Source organism: Egretta garzetta, unplaced genomic scaffold, assembly GCF_000687185.1.
Source record: "Egretta garzetta isolate BGI_Z169 unplaced genomic scaffold, ASM68718v1 scaffold383, whole genome shotgun sequence".
Lineage (NCBI taxonomy): Eukaryota > Metazoa > Chordata > Aves > Pelecaniformes > Ardeidae > Egretta > Egretta garzetta.
In genome coordinates this window covers 624,147-650,791 of record NW_009259100.1, presented here as the reverse complement: position 1 = coordinate 650,791, position 26,645 = coordinate 624,147, and the positions used below count along the sequence as shown (strand labels likewise).

The 26,645-nt window shown below is 37.7% G+C and overlaps 1 protein-coding gene across 1 annotated transcript in view; it reads right to left on the bottom strand.

The window, feature by feature from the left end:
- Positions 1-26,645, bottom strand: part of CADM2 (cell adhesion molecule 2) — a 178,970-nt gene that overhangs the window by 27,422 nt on the left and 124,903 nt on the right. The window contains exon 8 of the mRNA XM_035890745.1: positions 16,405-16,524. Coding sequence (XP_035746638.1) covers positions 16,405-16,524 — 120 coding nt within the window. The remainder of the gene's footprint in view (positions 1-16,404; positions 16,525-26,645) is intronic.

Below are 26,645 nucleotides of genomic sequence, written 5' to 3'. Positions count from 1 at the left end.
AGTGTGCAGGTAAGCTTTTGCAGGCTTGGGCTGGTATCTACAGCCTGATTAATGACATTTGTCCAGGAGACAAGAAATCGCAGGTCATAGGAAGGCACCTATCAAAGTGCTAATGTTAACAACATACTGTGTTATTATGTAGTCACAAACTAATGCAATTAACATGTAATTACAATGTATGTTTCACGACATGTAAAATTGATGAAAAGTTCTTAAGAGTTCAGTACAGGCCTGGCAAAAAGATACCATCTATAAAGTTTAGACTGAGTAACACACTGCTAGATGGCAGGCCCCATTCTTTCTCACGCTTTTGCCCTACTATGTATGTAAGTACTGCTTCCAATGCAGCACAACTCTGCTGCTGCTACATCGTTTTGGTTTCGATTGCTGAAAGAACAGCTGTGGAATACAGTCAGGATTAGTTCACATTCCTGCAATGGTTAGTGGTCATCCTGAATTTTATGGCACTTATTGCCACAATCTTAAAACCCACTTTTTTTCAGTGGTACATAATTTTATTTCTATGGTTTTATCTGTATTTTTCTTTCACTAAGATACAGGCAGTACAAAGGCAGTAATTAATGCTAATGAAAGATCAGAGGATAAAACCGAGATCTACAATATAAGATGTTGATGGATAGAATAAATTTATTGACAAGGGTCAACTGATTAAAAATTAAATAAAGAGCAGGCTTTCTTTGACAAAAAAACCCCATCCATTCTCATGATAGTAATCTTGGAAAATTCCAACACATTTACTACGTTCACTAATAAATATATCATCCACAGTTATTTTTGAGCAAGAACTGAAGTTTGAAGTTAGGTTTTAGTTGATGTTCAGGACTAATAAAGCTGGAACTCTCAACTGACCAAGACTACTAACTCTGAGAATATTTGACTTCCATTTTAATTTTTCCCCTTTCTAGACAACTTCTTTCCAGCATACTGTTAATACTGCAATATGCCTAAAATAACTGTACTTTTCAAACATTAGTCTTTTGAACACAGTATAAATTATCATCTTCCAACCCTTACAAAGAGAATTAAAATAGCCTTTTGAAGCATTAAATAGCCATATATTAAAGGAATCCAGCAACAGACGGTGAAACCTATGACTATAACACTTCTAAACGTTTGTGTGTCTTTCTAAAAATTATATTCTTTCATAACTTGAATCCTTTGATTATAATTTATTTGGAAGGAAAGATGACCTAGATTTTCATGTGTGATATTAAATGTAAAACTTAGATCTTTTCATGAACCTATCTCAACTGGAGTTTTGTGAGTTCTAGTGCAACATTGGGTATCTGCTTTGGCTACCACGATATAAATCTTAAGGATTAATAGAATAGAACACAACAGAACAGCTGAGGTGGAAGGGACCTACAATGACCATCTAGTCCAACTGCCTGACCACTTTAGGGCTGACAAATAGTTTAAGCATGTTCTTAAGGGTATTATCCAAATGCCTCTTAAACACTGACAGGCTTGGGGCATTGACCACCCCTCTCTCTAGGAAGCCTGTTCCAGTGTTTGAGCAACCTCTCAGTAAAGAAATGTTTCCTAATGTCAATTCTGAACCTCCCCTGGTGCAGCTATTCCCACACGTCCTGGCACTGGATCCCAGGGAGAAGAGCTCAGCACCTCCCTCTGCGCTGTAGAGAGCAACAACGTCACCCCTCAGCCTCCTTTTCTCCATACTAGACAAATTCAGAGTCCTCAGTCACTCCTCAGTTTGATGAATTAATGCCAGTTCTAAGACTCTAAATTAACAGAGAAATTTAAATATGGGCATAACTAAAATAATTCCCCAAGTAAATTACTTCCTTTTTAAAATCAGGTAATCAACAATAAAAGTGATATAAATAAAAAATGTGTGATAATTACAAAAAGTGTGATAGAGAAATACAAGGCTGAAATGGACAATTGTAAATAATTGATAGGGAACTTGGAGAGTTACTATGCGCAACGATTTTCATTAATATGAAGCCACTCATTTTCTCTCATTTCTCCAGTTTTGTTTCTCCTATTGCCTTCCTCAACCATCTGTTTGGCCAATGATAGACCCATTCAATTTTAGAAACCTGTGATTTTAAAAACTCATTAAAAGTTTACTCTGAGTTCTCCACTAAAGTTAGTGAAAGCACAAAGAATTAGCAGCACAATTCTGTAGCCATCAAGTCGAAAGAAAGAGAAGGGTTTAAGGTATGTTCAATTCTACAAAACCGTAATCAGATGATCTCCAAGGGCATGAAGACTGCATTGTATATGACCTCTGTTTACACTGAGATCAAAAATGTGATTTAGACTTGTGCTTGAATACAGAACTAAGCTCAAATGCTGCCATGCATCCACCACAGATTCAGAGAATTCTTCACAAAATAGTTTAATATGTTAGGATTTTGAAAGATGTTCAGGCAGACTAGAAACTGGGACAATATAAACAGGGTTAGTAGACTGTGACATAAGACAGCTCAGATATATTTTCAACAGGGAAAAAAAACTAAAAAAAAAAAAGAAATCAAGACAGTATTTGAGCAGCATTAACACCCAAAGCCCTAGAATCTGCTCATTGTGTTCTGTCTTCAGAACAGACAGCTTAACGGTTCATCACTTTTTTTATAAAACAGACACATTAGAAAATGTGTTTTAGACTGACCTATGTGTTGTTCTTATTATGAACATTATTTATTCTGTTAATATACCCCAGTACATGCAAGCATTGCCCATAAAAATAGAAGAAAAAGTTTCCTGCCCTTGAACTTTGCTGATGTTCTCAGTTTCTCCATAACACTGCAAATATACCAAGAGCAAGATGTTCTGCACTGCATACAACCCATCTATTTTATTATGGCGCTGAAGGCAACCACACACTACTGTGAATTTCTCTTGTGTATGAATTATTCCCCTGACTGTTTATTTGATTGACAAGGATTTAGAATTATGGAAGACTCCTACAGCACACTTGTATAATAAATGTAGAGAAGCACATTCTGCATGGGAAATCAAAACTAAAATCTCTGAGCGTCACAGTAGCAATTTACAGTAAATTTTTCCACAGAAAATGATTTGGTAAGAATTAGTGGACACTACTCAAAAGCACCAGGAAGTAAAAAAGCGGACATTTCAATCACACAGAAACAATTCAAAAAACACTTCCCCACAGTCATGCTATACTACAGGGACTTATGATAACAACAACAAAAAAGTTCCATAGGGACTAGGAATCTATAAAACCACTCACAAATTACTTGGCACAAGGTCTTGTGGTGGAGGAAAGCCAACCTGATTGTAATAATAGACTAATTTCTTCTTAGTGTTACTAACTCCAGAAATATTGGGAACAGATGCTTCAGAGATGAACTGGAGAGATAGGGCTCTGAAATTAAGCAACCATTAAAAACTTAAATGACCCAGGGCTGCTATTGTTTTGTGAAACACACAGCTTATCTAAACAACAACAACAAAAAAGCAATCTGACACACGTGTGTCCATGCACAATAGCAACCTCACCCTCACACTAACAAAACTGCATTGTAGGGGATAAACTATATAAATTCAGGACTGATGGCAGTAACTGGGCCAAAGAATCTCAAAGTGTGTCCAAGAATGCAATTCAGCCCAGGAACAGGGTGAATTCCTGCACTGAAGACAGTAATTGAGTCAAACACAAACTTAAACATTAAAAATATTCCTCTTAGGTCTGTATCAAAAACTACACTAAGAAAAAAAACCACCAACAAACTAGTGGAAAGGCTTTACATATTAAATGATGTTCCCTTTCTCTAAAGAATTAACACAGTCATCAAAGCTAGCTTCATAGAATCATAGAATTGTTTAGGTTGGAAAAGACCTTTAAGATCAAGTCCAACTGTTAACCTAACACTGCCATTCCACCACTAAACCATGTCCCTAAGTGCCACATCTACCCGTCTTTTAAATACCTCCAGGGATGGGGACTGAACCACTTCCCTCTGCAGCCCGTTCCAATGCTTGACAACCCTTTCAGTGAAGAAATTTTTCCTAGCATCCAATCTAAACTGTGCCTGGCACAACTTGAGGCTGCTTCCTCTTGTCCTATCACCCATTACCAGAGAGAAGAGACCAACACCGACCTCACTACAGCCTCCTTTTAGGGAGTTGTACCGGGAGATAAGGTCTCCCCTCAGCCTCCTCTTCTCCAGGCTAAACAACCCCAGTTCCCTCAGCTGCTCCTCAGAAGACTTGTGCTCCAGACCCCTCACCAGCTTTGTTGCCCTTCTGTCAAGTATGTCCAGGAACCTGGTCCAAAGTCAACGCTAAAGGCCAATAGGGTGCTTTGAATTCATTGAAGTGAAAGTTGTCTCTTCTCTGTAGGTTGCTGAAGGCAGTTCATGACCTGATATGTATACAATAGAGACTTGTTAGCCACGAGAAAAGAAGTATATAAAATAAATAGAATGGCTTCCTTAAATTGTCAGTCTTGGGGATTTGTTGGTCTTAGGGATTTTTCCTTTTTTTTTTTTTTTTTTTTTTTTTTTTTTGACAACCTATAACATATTCCCATAAAGATTTATATTCTGGCCTTTGTTGCCCAGGATCCTTGTCTCTTACCCTTTATGCTGGAAAAGGAAATTGTATATTAACGTAAATTGCTACTCCTGATACTTCTTTCCCTTGACTGATGGTTTTCTATTACAGGCTTGCAAGAATTCAGCCTGGAAAGAAACCCAAGCATCTTGATTGAAAGGATTTGATACATTCTTTTCAAATTCATGCTATCTAAATCACAGCAGGATGACTTGTAATCAAAGTTTTTCAAAAAGAACATAAATTTGGGGAAAAGGAAAAGGCCATTCAGCCCATTACAAGTCATCTTGGTTAACACAGTTCCTCCAGAATAGTATCTCCCTTCTTCTTTAATGACCCCAGTGCCTCCAATTCCAAACTTGGCTCAGTAGGCTATTGAAAAATTGTATTTCTCTTTGAGTGAAAAGTACTTCCTTGTGTTCATTCTGAATTTCATTTTTTCAGTCACTTCCATTTGTGCTTTCCCGTTCAGTCTTTTATACTCAGCCAAACAGTGAGTCAAGTGTTATTGAATAAGGTTTTCCACCTGTATTTCTCAGAGTAGATGAGTTTGTAATTCTCTCTCTTTCTCAATTTTTACGATGAAAAAAATGAACTCAGCTGTGATTAGGTATAGCCATTTACGATACCGTACACTTCAAAACAGACTTCTGCTTCTTTCCTCTAAGGGTGTTTTAAGCTAATCTTTTAAAACATTGGTATTCCATTTTTTTCACCTTTTTTCACTTCAGCTTTGTTGACTCTGCTTTTCTGCACCCATTGTGATGGCCACACTGCAGCCTGTAAAGATTTTTGGGTTAGAGTCTTAAAGTAGTAGAACTATGGCAATTCTCTCTTTGAATTTCTAGTCTCTGTCCACCTCTTACTTGTAACAAGGAAGCACATTTTAACCCTATTGTCAGAAGCACAGCACAGCCAAGACACGCACCACCACCACAGCAGGCCCTGCACCTTCGGCATTTTGGCATGGTGAGCTGAAACATGCAAGGCACACTCTCAGCATCCCACTCTAGAAACACACCTGTGTCATGCTGTATTACTCCGCCTGTTCGTCATTGTGCACACTTCACACTGAAAAAAACCCCACATAAATTACAAAATCTCATATTTGGGGCCCCAGGTGGGTCCGGAAGGAGACCAGGCCAAGTCCTAAACCATACTGGTGCTTCTGCTGGCTCCTGAGGGAGCTATGCCTGTGGAACGCGCACACAAACCAGCCTCTCTCTCCAAGCACCATGGAATCCAGTTTTCTCTATGGTACAGTCTTGAAAGTCAACACAGAACAGGCACCCAAAATTGCTAACTCAGAAAAAAAGGGGATGGATAGGCGATTGATTTCAATACTCTGAAAAATGCTAAAATACTACCTTAAGAATATCCTTTTTTGCATTCACTATCTGAATAAACTCACATACAGAAATTAGTAGGTCAGATTCAATCATCTCCAAAGTCACTCTGTAAATTTTGTTTTTATTTTATTGTTCTGGGGAATGCTGTAACTTCGAGTTTTACCAAGGTCATCTTTCATCCAAAAAAACTTAATATAATTGGTATCAATTCTGTATTTTGTGAGGCTCACACTGGAAGTTATCAACTGTGATTCAAGTGGAGTGTCAGAGAAACCAAGGGCAGAGAGAGTAATCTTTTCAGCTTCAAAGGCACAGTTGATGACTTTAGTTCACTGGTTAGTGAAAAAGACGTGCATTTTTTATTAAAGGCGTTAGCAATAAATCTGAAACTATAAGCATTTTTCTCTCTTTTTCTTGCCTTTGCTCATTTTTAGACCTTGTTGGCACCATTTCAGTCTTTATTTAACATCCCACATAACACTGGAACAGTTGCTTTAGTTGTCCTTGTTGTTAACTGTAATGATACTTAGTTTTATACTTTTGCTTTTAACAGTGAAGCACTTCATCAGTATCCTGACAGCACAGAACTTGCCAAAATCTGCCATACTGCAGTAACGTCAGAAAAAAAGATCTTGCTTTTCACTGGTACTATCTTTACATACCATAAATATCTCTCTAAATAAAACAAAACTATGTTAGCCTTGTGCTTTGATATAAATACAGCAACAGTGAAACATATTCAACAGAAACTATTTGCCTAATCTTTCTCCTTGTTAAAAGAAATGTATTGTATTTCCATTAAAAGTTATCATTCAAGATACACTTGACAACAGCTTTAAAACAAAAAAAATCAACCAAAAGTCTTAATAAGATCCTAAAGAGCATAGATTCAATTCTTTCAAATGAAGTTCAATAATAAAATTGAAGCATATTTACAGAGTCGTCTTTGCGATAAATATTCACTTCTGAGAAGAAAATATATATGGAATGAGAAGCTTTTTTACTGGAGAAAGGTTTAACAAGAACCAAAGTATGGTTGTTAACCTCAAAGAAATCTAAGTGAGAAGCAAGGCTCAGATTTGTAACAATGAGCATAGTTAACTGAGAAAGAGAAACACCATGGGAAATTGTGGATTATTCATTTCTTTAGGTCCTAAATTAAGTCTATATATGTTCTGGTAGGTACCCTTTAATAAAACAAAGGTTTCTGTTCCTCATTATAGATCTATGAGAGTGGAATCTGTAAAAGAATTTAGGCTAACTGACCCAGTGGGTCCCTCTGGACTTAGCAGATCACGGATTTTAATCTGTGAATAATATACTAAACTACATATAGTCCCACTGAAAATTAATGAGCTTATGTATACGTAAGGTATTACATAGAAGAAAGCGTATTACAGTCTGTTCTCCTGTAGAAGAAATTCTTCAACAGGTAGAGGAAATTTTTCACAAATTTGCAGGTCATTCTTAAGCTTATGGGGCACTGCAGGCAACACTGATAATACACTAAACATATTTTCTCTCTCTTTGGACTGGAAAAATCCAGATTCATCCAAACCTCAACACTACCTGTCAGCTAGATGGGATAAACTCATTTAACAAATTTGCAAGCCAAACTGCTTGTAGAGCTGCAAATACTTGATCCTAGAAGTCTCTCAAAATCAGTGGAATTCTAGCTTTAAAAGCAGTTGGTACAAATATCTAAAAATTTTTTTTATTATTATTATGAAAGTCACAAGATTATGACTGAAGTATGAAATTAGCATAAACAATATAGGCTCCATATCTTGCTTACATCTGAATCCTGAAAATGACTACACATTAATAAAACATAAGAAATGTTATGACTGAGGTTACCACTCAACTGGAGGTCAGATGACAATGGTCAGTATGGTTAAAGTCTTCAGTCCATATTGTCTTTCATGTTATGCTTTACACAGAGGTGAGGATACTGATAACTTCAGTCCTTCCCATGCACTTTTTTGAAAGGCCAGTGTTCCCTTGCTAGCTACATGTAGAGGCTGGGCAGAAGGACTGCTAAGACCCTACCGTCTGTGGCACCTGAGGGAAGGTCTCGGGATGAATTCGGAGCGAAGGACTTTCTTCGCAGGCAGTGAGCATGCTTCCAGCAGAAGGGACTCTTAATTTGGAAAATCTCTCATACTGCTAGCTTACAATAGAGACTGTTAGACTGCATAATTCATATGCAGTAGAAAAAAAACCCCAGTGTGATCAGAGCTCAGGTTAGGAATGTTTGAATTCCTGACGCATTGCTGAAGCCTCTCAGGAGTTCAGCTATATAATGGAATCTTTATCAGACCATCAACCAATTGTGATACTTATCTGTACAGCATTGCATTTTGGGTTAAGTGATAATCCATCAAGGCTGGAAATCATTGTGTACTTTTTAAGTTGCATACTTCATTACTGCAAGCTGACAGCTGGATGGATTTGTTAGCACTAGAAATATTTGTTTCAGACACAAAGAGCAGGTTCCTAATATATGATATTGTGATATTTCCTTTCCTTTCATGTATTCAGCATGCCTGTGTTGTAAACTGTGTCTCGTTTATGATGTTCATTTACATGGCAAACTATTCAGAGTATGAAATCTACGTTTATTTGTTCCAGAATGCAACAGCCTCATTTCATGAATAATATGATCAAATAACGTATAATAATGACGACAGTCTTCATCTTACATCATAATAGCTGTTAAGCAGAGAAAACTGCAATTTTCTAAATTGCATATTTCTTTGCTTTAGCTTGTAAAGGATAAACATTGAAAAGCCCAAGTACATTTCACGGCAATTGAGGTAACTAGCATGATGTGGGTCATGTTGCCAGAATTTTTGTTTGTGGCTAGACTGCTTTAGTGCTGTGCATGTTGACTCAAGGATTACTCTTGGATTGATATTACAACTATAAAGCATCTTCTAAAAGTATTTGAGTACTGGGAATTCCACACAGAAATGCTTAGTTTTGAATTTGGTCTGCTCACAATATAAACATCAGGATATTTCCATTTTTTTAGCGTGTAGTGATAATGCAGTTTCACATTTAGTTTCACACTGCATGAAAAAGTACTTCCTTTCATAACTGCAGTAACATCAGTTAACTGATGCTACTTACTGCCCTGTTGTCCTATTTCCTCTGATTTCCTCGGGAAGATATCTTCTGTGGATGCAACAATATCCAAAATACCTAGCCTTAATTTCAAAAATGATAGATTATTTTCATACTATGTTTGTACAGCCTCTGGCTTGGAGCTAGAATGTTTTTGGTCTGTGAACACCATGCATGTGAGTATGAACCTTTTGTCGTGATTCTGATTCTCTGTGGACATACTTCAAAATCTGTATGAATCTACCCAGTAAAGTAAGAAACTGCTTGAGGTTTGGTTTTTTTGGTGGTGTTCTTTTTTTTGGAGGGGGGGTGGGGTGGTGGGGTGCTGGTCTGTTGCTACAGGGAGCTACCTTATACCATGAGGCTAAAGCAAACACTTGAGGACTCCTAATTTTAATTTTTTTTCCATCTATCAAAACTTTGTACATGACCCACTGCACTAATATTCTCAAAAGCCACTTTCATGATATTATAAGAAGGCTTTTCCTGGCTGTGTATCAGACCTAAAAACCAAAGCATCCTTTGAGTTAGAACAGATGCTACAATCTCCTTTGTTGATCTTAATTTTGTGAGCTTTGAGAATTTGCAGCATTAATTGTACCACCAAGCCTGACTAGTGGGATGAAACCCTAATTAAACGTTGCTTAGGGAAAGGAACAAATACTCTGTCTCCCCTAAAATGGGCACTATGGGGGCTACTAAGTCTCTTGAAAATAAATTTTAGAAACTCCAAGTCCTGTTCAGGAGCCAGAGAAGGCACAGACACCTTAGAAGAACAATTGGGCAGGTACACATTAGAACAATTTCTTGAGAAAAAGCTGGCAAAATAAGGCTTAAGCATCAACACTATAGAAGGTTTTGGGTTTGGGTTTTTTTGTATCTATTTTAATCCTATTGTTTTTCTCTCTTTCCAGAAAATCTAGAAATTGGAAAAAGTCATGCAACTTGAACAGCAGCTGAAACCAAATGAGCTGTATATACTGCAGGAGTCAGAAGAAGTACTGAGGGATCTACAAAGAAACAGACAGAAGTAGTAACAATTCACCATCCTTGCTCATGTTGGGCAAAAGTATTCTGGATCCCCCTGTGCATGGCATAGTTCTTATGCATCCCACAAGTACCACAGAAGAACAGAGGAGTGCAGGACTGCCTAATATATTTTTTTTTTTAAACTTCTAATTTCCTCATATTTCCATATCACATTTGAATCTCATCATAACAGGTATATTTTGATACAAAAAATCAACTGTTTGATCCTAAAATGATGACTCTCAAATCTTGCTATCTTGCTCTCTGGGTACATTGGATTTCTGCTTTGGGTCCTCTCAGTTGCACTGAAGCCTAGGATTTGGCCCAAGGAGCCACATGCTCGCTGATGAGCTGAGGCCACATACACACACAGCTGTGGAGTTTTTCTTCCAATGTCGGAGCCCTTGGTAGCAGAGAGCACATGGAAAAGGAGGCAGACAGTGTTAAACTCCTGCATCTCCCCTCTGCACCAGTTAGCTAGTAGTGGACCATGGGAAACTGGACACCATTTCTCTTCCTCGTCTCCCCTGTTTAGCCCATTCGAGTGCCAAGGAATGGCAGGGAGCTTTCTACTCCTGGCCTCTCTTATCAGCTGGTTGCAGATGGTGTCTAGGGAAGGTTTTCCAGCTACTGCTCAGCTGTAGCTTGCGGATGTTTCACCTGGGTAACAGATAGCTCTGAGGAGAGACAGCCCCGGAGGTTTCAAGACTTAGGGAAAGGGGGTTGTAAAAGAGGTTTGGGATTTCATTGTGGTCTAACTTAGATTTACCATGATTTATTAGCACACCTTCTAAACAGCCAGGAAAAAAGCAGAATGAAAAATAAAGGTAATGAAAGAAGTCACTATAAAATCAAGAGTTGGCAGTTCCTGCAAGATGGGTGCTAAAGGCTTCCTTGAATGTCTGGTGGGAAAAAAATAATCTAAAGAACTGTTGGTTTGAGCCTCAAATTGTTTGGTCTCTTGGGAAATCTAGAAGTTGGATAAACCAGTAGGAGATTATTGAAAGAGAAGGGAAGATGAGAAAGAAGAACTAAAAACTGGAAAGTTGTCATTTGCTTACCTGGTTTGAGTAAAAACAGACACAAATTAGATTTTATGTTACTGCTACAGCTATAAAGCAGTATATAAACCAAGTAGCTTTTAGCATGCTGTCATACAAAACTGCTTTTAACATTAGACAGCATTCATTTTTTTATTATCAGAGTTGAATGTGAGTAAGCATACACAAGTATATTTAAGATATAAGTCTACCCTTATCTCCCTTGTCCCTCACATATTCTATACCTTTTCCTTGCATTGCTTTCTTTCTCTGTCAATATCTCAAAGTGCTGAATTATATCAACCAGATTACGTGAAAGAAAAATGAAATCACAAGGAAAAAACTGGCAATGCTTAACTTTTTTTTGATACAAAAACCCCTGAGGACTACAAGTACTGTCCATGTACTTCCTGCATTTAAACTGCCTATAATAAAACAGGTATTCTAGCATTTTCCTTTTTTTCCCCCTCATATAGACTCCAAGGTAAAAATGGGAGAAAAAGAAAGTAATGTAATTTTTCAGCTAAGATGGTTTAAATCTATGCTATTAAATAGAAATATTCTCACTTAAATTGAATTCACAATAGTTTTCAAAATGATCACAACCTCAAACCCTTCCTTAATCCACTGTAAACTCTTCTTCTAAATTTAGCTCAGGAGATCTCCTTTAAGAAATCTTTCTTTTATACCAGAGTCAAAACCAATGAAAGCAAAGTGGAGTATAATAAAGCAGGGGTTTCATTCATATATAAATGTGACATTCGTTGGCTTTGTGGTCACCCTGACTATTAAATAAACTCTTGAACTTCACAGTGCAGCTGCCTGGGAGCAGCATCATCTCTCTGATATACGCAATGACTTTTGGAGATGTTTTTAGGCGTTGCTATATAAAGCTTTGAACATTCTGGCACAGTCATTATACAAGTGACTCAGCTGAGACTGAATCACCCTGGTATGTGCAATCGAACTGAATGGATCTATCTTTTGAGTTTGGGATGTTCTTGCAATGTTAATTTTGTACCTATTTGTGGGGTGCTGGTGTGATTTCAACCTTCAGTAATAAGAATAAGTCAAAATTACCAAGTTTTATGACCTCTTTGACTTCTTTTTTTCTTGATGGGAAAAGGATTTAAGTTTAAAAAATTGCAGGTTGTAGGTGTATGTGTGATTAACATAATGCCAGCCTGTGGGAGTGTTTTATAAACATTTGTGTGCGCAAGCTTTTCTCCTCTTTGAATCCAGAAACACAGAGCTGCTCTGACTTGAGGTGGCTTTTCCTAGACTGTTAATCACACTCCTCCTCCACCTACAGGACTTTGAAGGATTGGCACAGAACCATCTAAAGTAACTTTATGCTAACAAAGAATTTCTCTGAGGGAGGCATCCCTTGATTCACTACTGAGGGTAAATCCACAATCCTCTTGTGCCTCTTCCCAGTCACAAAAAGGAACACTAGCAGGGACCCATGCACAGCTTTCACAAATAATATTACATAAATCTGACAGAGAGGAAACTACTCATACAGTGTATAATTATTCTTTCCATAGTCCTCTAGAATTGTTTCTTCTCATACATTTTATCCTCATTTTGTCGTACATTCCCCATCATGGTTATTAGGTTTTAAGATACCCTTGACAAATATATAAAGGGCAATACTCTTCACTGGCATCAAATTGTGTTTAGATATTTTGAGTTAGTAGGTAATGTACCAGTAAAAGAATAATTAATTCCTGAAGGACTGAGCACAAAAGCAAGCATACGTTTGTCTGAGAAAGTGAAAAGTTTGACTAAACAGGATGTTTATGAATTATCATGCTGTCATCCAACTGGATCAGTAGCTTTTTTTCATGTTGTTTACTAAATGCCATGCAAATTAAGAAAGAGATGGGTCACACAGTTCCAGAATTAACTAAGGACAGTTTGGAGAATTTTTAGTTTCCCATTAATTCAGGCTTTTGGTAATGATGCGGTACAGTCATCATAATGTAAAATGCCTTAGATTTACAGACTCTCTGGGCTCTTTATATCCTGTATCATATCCTGTAAAGACATCTCCTGTGACTGGATGTGCAGTAACATATCCTCAAGTCATGCAGAATAGAGGAATGTCTTATAAAATTTACCCGAGGTGATTCATAAATATAAAGCCGTAATTTTAGAATAGAATTACTGAAATCCATCCAGTAAGACTATTATGTCAGCTATTGGAAATCCAGTTCAAAGATATTATTCATTGGTATGTACTACCCTATGATCTGGGGCAAACTTCTGTTTCTTTAAGGCATGATCAAACAAGATCCAATAGAGTAAGATAAAGATAAATGCTGCTTCCAATGTACCTGGAAGCCAAAACACTAGAAAAAAAAACATTTTGAAGGTTGAAGATATATGAATAGCTTCTCAATTTTATGTCCTTATATACTCCTTCATGTCAAAAATCTTACTGGAACAAGAAGCAGAAGGGTCAAAGGAAAATATGTTTATATGGTACTCTTGGCTCAGCCAGAAACAGATACTACTGAAAATCTGATCCTCTCCAAAACAGCTCTTATGCCGTTTATACCTTTAGTGTGTAGGTGCTCTGACAATCTAGATAAGGTTCAGTCTAGTGTTTCAGGATGGCAGAAATCTGCATTCACAACTTTCACTGTAAGTTTGTGAACATTGTTTGTTTATGGGTCCCGGAAAGATAGGAGAGGTTGAGGAGAGCATCTTGCCCATTTCCCTCTTCCATGGGAATCAAGCGTCTTTAAAGAAAGCAAGGATGAAGGAAGTCATAGAACTTCAATAGCTACAACACATCACTGCCTCGTATGCATTTAGAAAGTTTCCCCATGAAATGCCTTTGCCATTAATTCAGTGAATTTGTTTTCCCCATTGAACTTGGAAAATTACTCTTCATCAGAGTCATACTGACTTTTCTTTTTTGAAAGCAAAACCAAACGAACTGGCGCCTTGCAGAGCGTATCTTTAAACTTCCTGTCCATGTTTTTTGATCTGTCTCTGTTTGTGGTCATCTTTCAGTGTGACACCCCAATTAGAAACAGCATTCCAATTGTCATCCTTTGCTGATAAACCACCAATTACTTCAGCTTTGTCCTAATAATTCATTAATAGGATCACTACATTTCTGCATTTTTGTCTTTCATCTAATGCATTTCTAAATCTTTTTGTTTTGTTAAATTTCTCACACCTTGCTAGTTGCAGTTACTTTTGCATCTGGTTGTTTCTGATTTTATGCCCAGTTTCCTGTTTCTTCCACACTGATATACTCTATGACTTATGCTTATAGTAATCTCTTGTTTTCACATGTTTATGATTTTTTATTTCTTAGGATTGTTAGAGAGACAACTTCATTAGTCTGTTACACATGTCCTATTTCTCCTCTGCATTGAGATAGATAGACTGTCATTTTCCTTGCAATACAAGCTTTTCAAAAAACAGTCTTCCCACATTCCTTTGTCTCTTAGATCATCTGCCCAAGAGACCATATCAACCAGTTCCTTGACGTTGAAATGGTCTCATCTTCTCAGCCATTTTGCTGCATTCACTTCTTTTTCTGGTAAAAGTTAGTGCTCATGTTTTAGTGATTGATCACCTTCACCCAGATTTCCTCCTTTTACTTTCTCTTAAAGCAGTACCGCTGTCACTGTAGCATCAAATTGCATGCATTCTCCTAAGTGTTAGAGTGGAAGCTTAGAAAAGGGGTCTTCTTTTCCAGAGCTTTCTCTTGATGCCAGGAACACAAATGGTGAAAATGAACACTTCAAAGTAAAAGAAAGTGAGGTCCTAAACCACACTTAAAGGTAACACAATGCCTTAATAACACCGGTACACTAAATATACAACCACAACAGCAACATAGTTTAGTTATGGCCACATGACACAAAGAAGAAAACATTAAGGACAGCAAACACCAACATGGCACACCAAACACTTTGTCCTTCCAGTATCTGAGCCCTCAGAAAGCTGGGAAGCTTCTGCTGCTTGACTCAAAACACTCTTTTATAAAGACATGATGATTCCTGTCATTCTGTTCCTTTTCAGGAAACCTTCCTCTTGCAACTACTCAGACCAGTAAGCATTGGGCTGTTTTCCACGGTCTATCCTTTTTTTTCTGGAGGGAAAGGCCTACTAGAGCACTCTTTCTCTTTTTCACTAAACCAGCAATATATTCTTCACACTATAGGTAATATTAAAGCTTAAAAATGTAATTTCAGCTTTGATGTCAGTTTATTACATGAAGGCCACAATATTAAAATACCAATGCCGTATGGAGGAAGAAGTTGGGTGATCTGACACTATCACAATCTTTATACAATGGACTTGCATTTAGCTCAGTTTATTCTTGCAAGTTAGGCAGTTCACTACAACTGACTCGTAACAATGCTTCCAGAAAGAAAAGATTTCATAACTCTGTCTTAAATTTCCTGGTGTAATTATACCTCATCAGGTGAATACTTGCAGTGTGGTAAGTGAATATTATTTCCTCTCTCCTTGCACAACGAAAGCCTTGAACAGACCACCTAGGAACCTTGTGCCATTTCATTCACCATGAAAGATTACTAGCTACCCAGATGATGATAAACTGTGAAAGCTTACACACACATCTTCACTATTGAACAGTTACCTGATCGGTCACTAAATACAATTGTAAAATTACACTTTATGTTTCGCTCATATTAAAGCAAATCATTACTAGAAACGTTGAAAAAGCTGTAACAGACAAAAATGCAAGAGGATGGGGGGCTGAGAGGGGAGAGAGAAATTTCAGCTCATTTACTATAGTTCTTGTAAGATAAAGACACCCCTAAGTTAGGAATACCATAATTGTAAAAGACTAACAAGGGTGATGTAATGCGATGCCTCTTTGTTATCAAGTGAGATTGCATCAAGAGTAATTCCAATGCCGAGACACCTATCTTGTTTTAAACATTAGCACCCAAAATAACCAGTCTTAAAAGGTCATGTTTATTTAAAAATAGCTTGCTTGCGGTTTACATTAAAGTTAATTTACTAACCTTAAAAAAAAATAAATGCAAATGTATACAAATAATTTAAGCATCCTGTCAAAGTTCACATACACACTGCTAGAGCAATGAAAATATTCAAGGTCATATGAAATCTTTCTTAACCATGTACCATCCTGTGGATTATTCTATTAAATATATATATATTGAACTAAAGTGTTTGAGCCCTCCTTTAGCAATTTCTATCCTTCTTAAAAATCAAACCTATAATTTCCTATGTATAATGTGTTTTTCAGGCCATAACAAAGAAGCATACTGTACCTCTGGTGCTGATGGCTGTTGCCGATGTGGTTGTGCTGGCTGTTAAGGCTACAGTGGTTGTGACTGTTGCAGTGGTAAGGGAGGGGATGACAGTAGTGGGAAGCAAAGTGTTGAAAACATCTGGTGAGTGGAAAAAAAAATATAAAATAAAATCATATCATGCAAACAAAGGAAAACCATAATAGTGGTTGAATTTGTAAATACAAATATGTAGAAAATGATTAAATTAAAACATGATTAACATAAATTATTACAGGTACAACAGCGTACCTTTAAATTCTTGACATTATATCACTCTCAATTTTAATAGTCAATCTTCAAGCATACAGAATTTAAAACACTGTTAAAATGACCAAGTTTCCACAGATCTGGAGAGTGACGGTTTAAGTGACAAGAATCCATTTCTTCACTGAGCCATTTTAAATGTCTCATATAGTAGAAACCATATACGGATGAAACATGCTGTGTCAGAGTGGGAGATGAAAAAAACAACACCATCATGCTAAAATAAACACACACATGTTAACGAGAAATGGCTGTATGTTAAAACACCCAATTTCAGACAGACTCAATGGAAGGAAAAGGGAGAAAATGCTACTAACTATAAGAGCTGCTTTTTCCGGATTGCTTTTCTTCTTCCCACACATTTGTTTAAGACACAGTTGTCTGCTAAGATCCAGAGCAGAGTATATTTCAAAATCTTTACCCTAAGCAGCAGGCACAGTCATCTTTCAGTCATCCTTAACACTTACAATTTATTGTTAATACACACATCAGTATTTCTCTAAAACAGCTTAGAACTAAAAATCAGAAATGCTAATAATATTACTATTAAAAACCCTGCGATACAAGTCAGAAAAACTGCATAGCTCTGATGACAGCATTCTACAGAACCCTTCAGCTTTTGATCAAGTAAGTGCAGGTACACCACCCTTAGGTGTGCCGCTGCTTTGTTGCAGAGGAACCAACAATGTCTGTTGCAAAATGCTCCAGTACAGAGCAGAACAGAAGCAGATGTACAGATAGAAAATACTTTGATTACACTGCCAAAAGCAATAAAGATGAGTATCATTTTGCTTATAAGGTGATTGCAGGTTTTAAAGAACAAACAAAAGCCCTGAAGAGGACTAGGGAAAAGCACTTCCGTGAAGACAGAAGAAGTATCTGACATTTTTCAGATTATTTATACTGAAGGTTTAAAAGGAAAGGACTAGTTTCTCAGGAGTTGATGGTGAGTAACCCTTTCCACACTGATTTCAGTGAAAATATTTCTGAAGGGTGCTATTCAGTGCAGTAAAAGAGTAAAAATCTGACCCCTGATCTGTCTTCCCTGGCAGTGGAAAGAAATGCAATTGGTCTCTGAGTACCATTAATTCTGACTGAAATCAATGGAAGCTGAAGTAGCTCAGAGCTTTACAGTATTGAGCCCTACAACGACACATTTCAGACACGGGGGCCGTGAGTTCAGCATTGCATAACTATTCTCCTAAGACTTCAAATTAGCATGCTTACCTTATTTTCATACTGGATGACAGATTATTTTGCCACTTCAAAAGTCTCCTTGTCAGTTAATATCTACAAGTCACCTACAATTTTCTGTATTCCTCTGGTTTTGATAAACACCAGCACTATTCTCTCTGGAATCTATACTTGTGGGATTTTCCACTTTCAAAGCCATCAGAAAACGGCATGAGATCTCTCTTTCATCTGTTGTACACTGATATTTAATCTGTTTCTCAGTACAAAATATTCCCAAGTCAGAAAAATTAAAACAGGCTTTTAAAAACCCCCACAGTGTAGCCATATTAATCACCACAAAAAATGGTAACATTACCTGGATTGTGAGTACCACAATAATTAAATAGAACTGAGTATAACAAGCATTAGAAATAAATTAACATCTTAAAAAGATACATGTCACATTTACTGATCTATGCAATTGCTTCTCATAAAGGGAAACTCCTTCCCTGATAAGTATCTGCTAAAAATGAAATCAAACAGAAAAAACCCACCTACTTCATAAGGAGAGCAAAGCCTTGTTTATTAGGAAAGCTTTACAAATCAGTCTTGTACGTAAAACCTAATTAGTGTGACTTAAGGTTCCATTAATTACTTTTCTTAAATATGCCATTCACTTAAGACTATGCAATGGCAAGCTAACCGCAACTGGCAAATACAGTTATGGTTTTATGACAGTGCTTTCCATTCTGTGAACACACTGTCTACCTATTTTACCACATAATAGCTTAAATGAGTCACTGGTGAATTTAGAAGTTCACCGCTTTCTGGTTTCTCTTCTGATTGAAGTATTTCCAGCAAGATTTCTTATTTTAAAAGAAAGGCTACGTAGGAAACAGACTAGTTAACAAGAACTAGGATATATCAGTGTTTTAATACAGATGTGATAGATTCATCTTTTCTGATCAGATCAAGAATAATGAAAGCTTGTGCAGAAATTAGTTTCCTGATCAAAGTCACAAACTCTGATGCCAAACATCAAAATGGCAGCTTGTCAGAAGCCTCAAAGAAAAACACAAGTCCTCAAAAGAAATGTAAATACAAGCAGTAGCATTGGCTTTGTTTCTTCCTTAGCAGAGTAAGGTGAAATTCACCATGCAAATGACTGCAGTTGGTCTGCTTTGCTCACAGCATTACAATTACTTGCTCCCAAAGACTACAGTACAAGATAGCAACCAGAAATCAGCAGCCTGAAGAGCGCTGCATTGCCCAAGCAATGAAATCTCAGTCTGCTCTGGACTCTAGAAATGCCTGGTTCCTACCTGCTTAGGTTTGAGGCTCTGCCCGATAGAATCGCTTGTTTAGTGACAGGAAAGGGTGCAAGAGCAATGTGCGTGTAAAGTAACAGAATAGCTCACAGCTCTCCAGACAGCACAGTTTGGAACTCTCGGATCATATGCCATCCTTAAACCCGATTTTGGACAGCCCAAATCCAGGCATAAATTAGCATCCTGAAAAACACCCAAGTCCCATATTTGAAAGATTTACATGTATGGGGCCGCTCAGTCCTACTGAGTCTGACAGAAAGGCTCCTTATCTGTTCTTCCAAGCAGATTTATGGATTCTCATGAAAACTTTATTTATCTTTGCTTTGAAAATGCTTTTGCATAAGAGAATGCAGGATATGCACTTCAGAAAAGTGTGCAGTGCCCCTCATTCTCTCATCATGTATTGTAGGTGTAGGAGGTAAGCGGGTTTGGTAGTTCCCCAAATCAGTTGGACTACAAGTATAAGTTGATACTCAACAGCACAGGCTTCTGTTTAGGGCATATGAATCAGTGTGTTTTAAAGAGAGTGTGCTGTTTCATTTGCATGCCAGAAAAGGGAATTACAATTTGACCTGTTTCTAGTCCTGTAGGACTTTTTGGTCATTGTTTTTACTGCAGGGCACACGTACCTTATACGACTGGTGAAGCACATATTATGTTATCCAGAGCTCTCTGTTGGCAGCTTCTCAGAAACGCGCTCTCAAAGGGACGACATAGATTTGTCCTCTTGAGCTCTCTGTCAAGAAGGATCTTAACAGAATGGATTCAGAGAGTTCTACCCAAGAAACCTGTGTTGCAGTGAAACTTAATTCCATTTTCTGGCCTTGCAATTTCTGAACCTAGTTGTACACAATGTTCAGCTGGAAACAAATTTTTGTTTATGACTCTCATGCCACTAAATACCAAGGATCATTATGACCAAGAAACCTTGTAGAGTGGAACTTTTTAATTCAAGTAGCCATACCCAAATCAATGCACCAGATTGCTATTTCAATAATACTAAGGTATTAATCCTTAGCCTCCTGTGAAGCAGAAAATAGCTATATTTTGCAGATGGGGAACCGAACAAAATAGAAAAGCCATGCTCAGAGATCTAGAAGTGAAGCAATAATTGTCACCATCAGTTTTGAAACCTCATTCCTAAAATGAATGTTTGTTGACAGACATTCAGTCAAAAATTCAATAATGTATTTGAGTTGGCATTCATTTCATCACCTTGCTACCTCTGAAATACAAACAATTCACAGAGAACTAATTGTATCCATAAAAGTTGTTGGAAATAGAAAAGGGGTTAGACTTCATGCCAAGGGGAGTTACTGACTCCAGTCCCAACTCTTGTTCATGTATGTTCCCACAGGTTGTACAGGTAAGACCTGAACTGGATTTTCAATGAAAGAGATGGGCTCCTAACCTCTCTCTAGTGGCACAGAGAGGTATGAGCTGAGCCGCAAATGCTCAGTCAAGAACTCTCTTTCCAGAGAGCACCTGACATAACATCACAGTTCAGTGGATGCAGAGAAAAGTATGGGGAAGGTTTTAGAAAGGCATTCTTCATGGCCACCACTGTCTGTTAGGATGCCATCGAGCAACATGAGCACTGGCAAGGTGAAGGCAGAGAGCAGGTAACCTGATGGCTGATTGCGAGCAGACAGTGGGAAAAGGAGGAGCATGCAATGCTTGACTTGGTCTGGAGGCTGCTCTTTAGCAGAGGCACAGATGTAGTCTGTTCACAAGGGGCAGAATAGTGTTGTACAAGATTGGCTCAAAACACTGTCAAGCCCTGCCTGATCAAAATTTCCTGTTCGCCTCTCTCTCTTTCTTGAATTGACGCCACATTCTTCTTACTAAGGTGGAAGACATTCATCCATTTAAGTGCAGGGAGCCTGGACAATTTAGTCTCACTGCCGATTTGGCCCTAAGCATTTTTACTCTCCATTTCCAAAGAAATGAGAAATGGTTCTGTTTGGTTTAGCGGGCTTATGTGAAAGATAGATCTGACCTATTGAAAATATTTGACTTGTTTGGTAAAAACACAACCGATATTCTGAGATGACTGAGCACAATTCAGACAACAATAGCTGCAGTTGATAAAAATGTAAAGGCTTTTGTTTCAAGCTTGACAAAGGCTGACAGAAAAATTAAAGGACAAAGTGATAATGATGGATGGCCCTTGCTGTATTTTGACTGAGAATGAAAGAAATTTTAAGTGGTAAACTGAACTGAGTGATGACCTACCTGGGAAACAATCTCAGTACCCCTGTGCAAAATTTAATCAGTCTGCGGTATGTAGTACTAAATAATTTAGCAAGGTTTTAAATTCAAAGGGAGCTGCATTTAGCCTTACTCCGAGAAAACGGGACTGAACAAAAGGATCATTCAGCTTGAATATCATGTGCCAATAGCTCCTTAGCACTTAGACTGAATGATCGTGAAGGCTCACGGACATGAGGTCAAGGGGTTCTTTTTACTAATTGATTCAGATTTATGAAACTCTGAAATGGCAATTATGTGCTTGACATTTTTGCTAGCAAATCAGATGTCATTAAAAAATATCCAAACCCTTTTACAAAAGCTCCATGTAGATCTAGATCCCTAGTTAAAACCATTAGAGACTTCAGGTAGATGAGTTCATAATGCAAGACCTACAGCTGGGCTCAAATGGCTAGGCAGTTTAGAAAGAAAAGAAAATAAATTCACATAGTGCTATGATTCTAAGACGTTTCATGGGACTATAGATTATGTTAAATGTTAGAAGATGTGGGACAGCTCATTAAAGTTTGATTAAACATAGTTTGGTTGCACAGTCAGAACAAAGGGAAAAAAATCAAGTCTGAAGAGATACTAGGATTTTGATCTCCTTGCTCTTTTTTCCTAAGTTAGGAACCGGGAAAAACAATAATCCTCTCTTCCTACAGAAAGGTTGATAGTTTGGTGGGTTTCCTTTTTCCTATTTTGAAAGCAATAGGTTTCAGTAGCAGATAAAGGAGGATGAAGTATTACAAAATTACAGCAAAAATGACAATGTCTTCTGTTTTCAGAGGCAAGCAAAATATTGGTATCTACATGTCCCTGGCCCAAATTCTATCCTTAGAAAGTTAAGGACACAACCCAAAAGAATAAACTCCATTTCAAAATTAGTACTTACTATTTGGCAGCATGGTGTCATCCCAAATCACTTAAAAGTTCATCCTTTACAATGAGGACCTGATAATACCCCATGGCACAAAAAAAAAGTGATGAATGTGAAAAAAAAAAGGTGTAGTAGCAAGTTATTTCTGATTATACCATCTCATTTGACATGGAAATAGGAAGAAAAAGTTAACTGCCCTTAATTATCTTGAAAAATCTCCTCTGTTGAATATCTCATTTATTTTGTGCACCAGAACGACAGCGGGGCTCACAAAGATTACGGGTGTGTGAAAGGCTGATTTTCCACCAGGTTTGGCCCAGGACAGGTATGCGGGCTGTCAGAAAACAAGGACCTGTGGCTCTCAGGCAGGTGACAAGAAAGAAGCGATGGGAAGGAAGTGCCTTAATGTGGTAGGAAGGACATGGCAAGGGAGGACAAGTTCTCAGGGCTGAGAGCAGTGACAAGCTCTGCGACTTCCCTCCCCACCCAGGTGCGTCTGTCTACGCTCCAGCCAGCAGTCACACAGTGCTGTGGGTCAGGTGTCTGGGCAGGGATATTTACACAAACCCCACCTCTGTCACCTTCCATGGGGACTCTAACAAGCAGAGCATGCTGGGCAGAGGCAGCCCTCACCCTTCCTCTTGAACCTCTCCCCTTGCACAGAACAGACTTTGGGATTTAGTGGACACTGGGTCTATGCATTTTATAATGCTCACAAGTACTTGCTAAAATTCAGAGTAGCAGTAAACACAAAAAAGGGGCAGTTTTGTTTTGTTTTTTTTTTTTTCTGTCTAGAACCTTTCTTGACAGATGTTGCCACAAATACAGCTTTGTCAACTGGAGACTAGAGTAGTTTGTTGCACATGCAGTTTGTGGAGTTGCGCACGGGGACCACAGGAAACTTGAATCAAGCATTTCACAGGAAAGCATCTAACATGAACATTTAAGTACTGCACTAGTGATAACTGATAACTTTCAAAATGTAGGGTTTGACCTTTGAAGCCCTCAGTGCTTACTTTAGGGATCATTTTGCTCCCCACACCACTCCACTGAATTTGTGATCAGCAAAAGCACTCCAGCTGCAGCTCCCTTGAAACAGAAAGACAAGTTTGCAATGAAGGCCCTGAGATGCTGGAACACGCTCCCATTTCATTGTCCATCAGAATCATTGTTTGTCACCAGTCTATCCATTTAAAAAGCTCACCATTCTTTCAGTGAAGTAGAAGAATGAAAAGTGACATAATGTGGTATCTCACAATGTATTTACCTATTGCTGCTCAGTTTTCGTGGGGCAGATTATATGAACTACAACATTTGCACTGCAGAAAACAAATATGTTGTAATGCATTATTTCTTAATTTCTAATCATGGTAAACCCAGGTGACACACAGAAAACTTAAAAGGATAAATTTAATAAGATAATAACTTGACCTGATGATTAGATATTGAAGAATACCTTAGTACAAGGAAAATCTAAGTTCTCAACTAGGCAAATTCTTTAATAATGAAGAATATGTTTTCAAGTGCACTAAGTTTTACTTTATTAATGGTTATTAGCGCAATACGATACGTACCTCAGATTACTCCAAAAGTATACTGTAAGAGCTATTTTTTTCCCCAAATTACCACAAGTTTTACTTGTAGTTGAAAAAAAGTCTTTTCCCATTTAATAGTAGTAACATTAATAAAGCCTATTATTTTAAGGGAGTCATTCTAGCTTGTATAAAAGCCCATCTTTCTAATTATACTACTTACAAATACTGCACTGAGCAAATCACTGAAGCTTATGCAACTTGTTTGAAAGAAATTAAGTAAAATTTGTAGACCATGCAATAGGCTAAGAAAAAGAATTTTGTAATTCCATATTTTAAATAAAAAGGTAAAGTTTTAGAGCATTGTTTGAGACTTCAGGCTCAAATTAAGTACCTTTACTTATAAAATGCATCTATACATGTCTTGTTGTTGTTCACAACTACATTGACAAATATATATGCAGTTAAATGGATGTCCACCCTGAGGTTTTGTAAGATCATTATTTAGACAGTACAGACCAAATGTTAGGGAAAAGGAGGTAGCATTATTCCCATTTCACAGCTAGGGAAATGAAAACAGAAGAATTAAGCTGAATGTCTTATATTTTACAGACTTCTGAGTCTGACAAGGGAGTTCAGCACAGATCTCCCAAGTCCCATTTCAATCCTCTACTCAAAACCCCCAAACAATCAAAAACACAAAAGAAAACAAAAGCTCTGAAAATTTTATTTAAAAAAGCAATTGTTCGTATACCTGAAATGCCAATTTCACTGCATTCAAGACAAAATGTTACCACAAAAGCCACCAAACGTCTTCTATGAATAAAGCCAGCACAATTTGCCCCAGAAGTGCAGAATTCTGTCATTATTAATATGGTGTTCTAGGCCTATTGACACTGCTTAAAAATCACATTAAGGCTGTGATGTTCATTTTTATTCCTTTTAAGTAAACAGACAAGCCATACTTCCTTGTTCTTCCAAGCCATAAAATAGGAGTATTCAAAATTAACTGAAATAAAGTACAGTCAGCTGGCCCTTGAAAACCTGTAAGGAAAAGCTAATGTATAATACAAATTCAGACACCAGCAGCCTTGAACAAAGATGACAGCTTTCTCAGAATGACACTTAGCTCTTCTTGTGCAAAAAAAATTCAAAAAGCTCAAGCCAGAACTGCACTAGGAAGAAGAAAGAGGACAATGAGAGTTTCCTAAAATTTCCCTATTAAGAAGACAAGCGTTGAAACTAAATGGAGGTAAACAGATTGCTTATCTCTATTTTATTATGGCTCCTACTTTCCTTTCTCTGAGAAATTCAGGACAAATAACTTAAATTCCTTAAACAACTCAAAACTCACTGCAATAATTTTAAGGTTAGTAAAAAGAGAGAACAGAGAATGTTATTTATTCTAAATTCCTTTATTTCAAAATAAAAGCAAAGGGGTCTAACAATAATCTGAAATGCTTTATCACAGTGGGATAGGTGTATCCCATTGAAAATCACCTTGGGCAAGTTAATGGCAACTCTGCAACCTAAAACAGTTTATTGCACTTCTTTGCACCGTCCTTGACTAATACACTTGATTCTCACATCCTTATCACCATAGTACAGTACATGAGAAAGGCCCCATCTTTCTCGCTGTCAGTCTTCTGTGCTCTGTACTTTTTTTTCCTCAAGAGTTCTATACATGTGGTTGAATTCCCCCCAAGACTCTTTGGCTTTGTATTATACGTGACTATGAATGGTGGGACACATGCAATATAGTCAAGACTTAATTTTATTAAAATTACCCAGCTTCTCTTCAGGCAGGCAGACAGACTACTAAGCCATCAAATAGGACAGCTCACCAATGGAATATCACAGTATTTGTTATAAAGAATGCTTGGTCATATCTGCTAATTTATTTGAAACAAAATTAGATACAAAGCAGTGCAAAGAGATTTCAGTTCCTGCTTGTGAATGATGAAAGCCATCCAGAGCTCTCCTCAAACAAGCAGCAAACTAGCACTTCAACACGCCAGCCTCCTTCAACGCCTCCCTGCCTCCTACCAATCAAGGATTAGGAAACCTGCAGAAAATATGAAACACAGAAACCACAGAGGGAAAAACAAATCCACTAGTGCAATGACCCACAGCGATGTCTAGAGAATAAAAGACTTTACCCGATCCTACTGTTTTACCCTGCCAAACTTTGTTTTTGTCTTTCCTCCTCTCCTTTGGTTCATTTTTTTCTTCATGTGCCATGAGGATTAATATGGGTAGTTTCAGCTGAAAGATATACCCTCCTCAGGCATGAGGTTACCAAGCAAAAGCAATTCTTTTCTTCAAGGGTGTACCTGGGGAGTAAACCAGCTGTGTGGCTACCAATGAAGGAAAAGTAAAGGAAATGCATGTCAAAGTAGATAAAGGAAAAAGAAATAAAAACTTTAATTCTTCTGAATTCAAACTTTCTAACAAAGGAAAAGTACTCCTGACTGAAAATTGTTTGGACCACTCTTCTCACAAATGACACATCGCCTTACACTATAACATGAACTCCATCAGTTGTAGCATGTATCTGGAGACCTGTTACCAGGCACCTGCCGGGTAAATTTCTTCTAAAGGGGTTACAACTTTGTTAGTGCTAGTGAGGGAACCACAGCCTTGTGAAAGATGTCAGGGTGTTGTGGGAGATCCCCATATGACACTGGCCATTCCAACCAACTTTATCAACTTTGGTAGATCCATAGTCATACTTGCTAACAATGGGGTTTGTGCCCTTTTTTCTCTCTGCAACTTGATAATGGTTTTGAGATA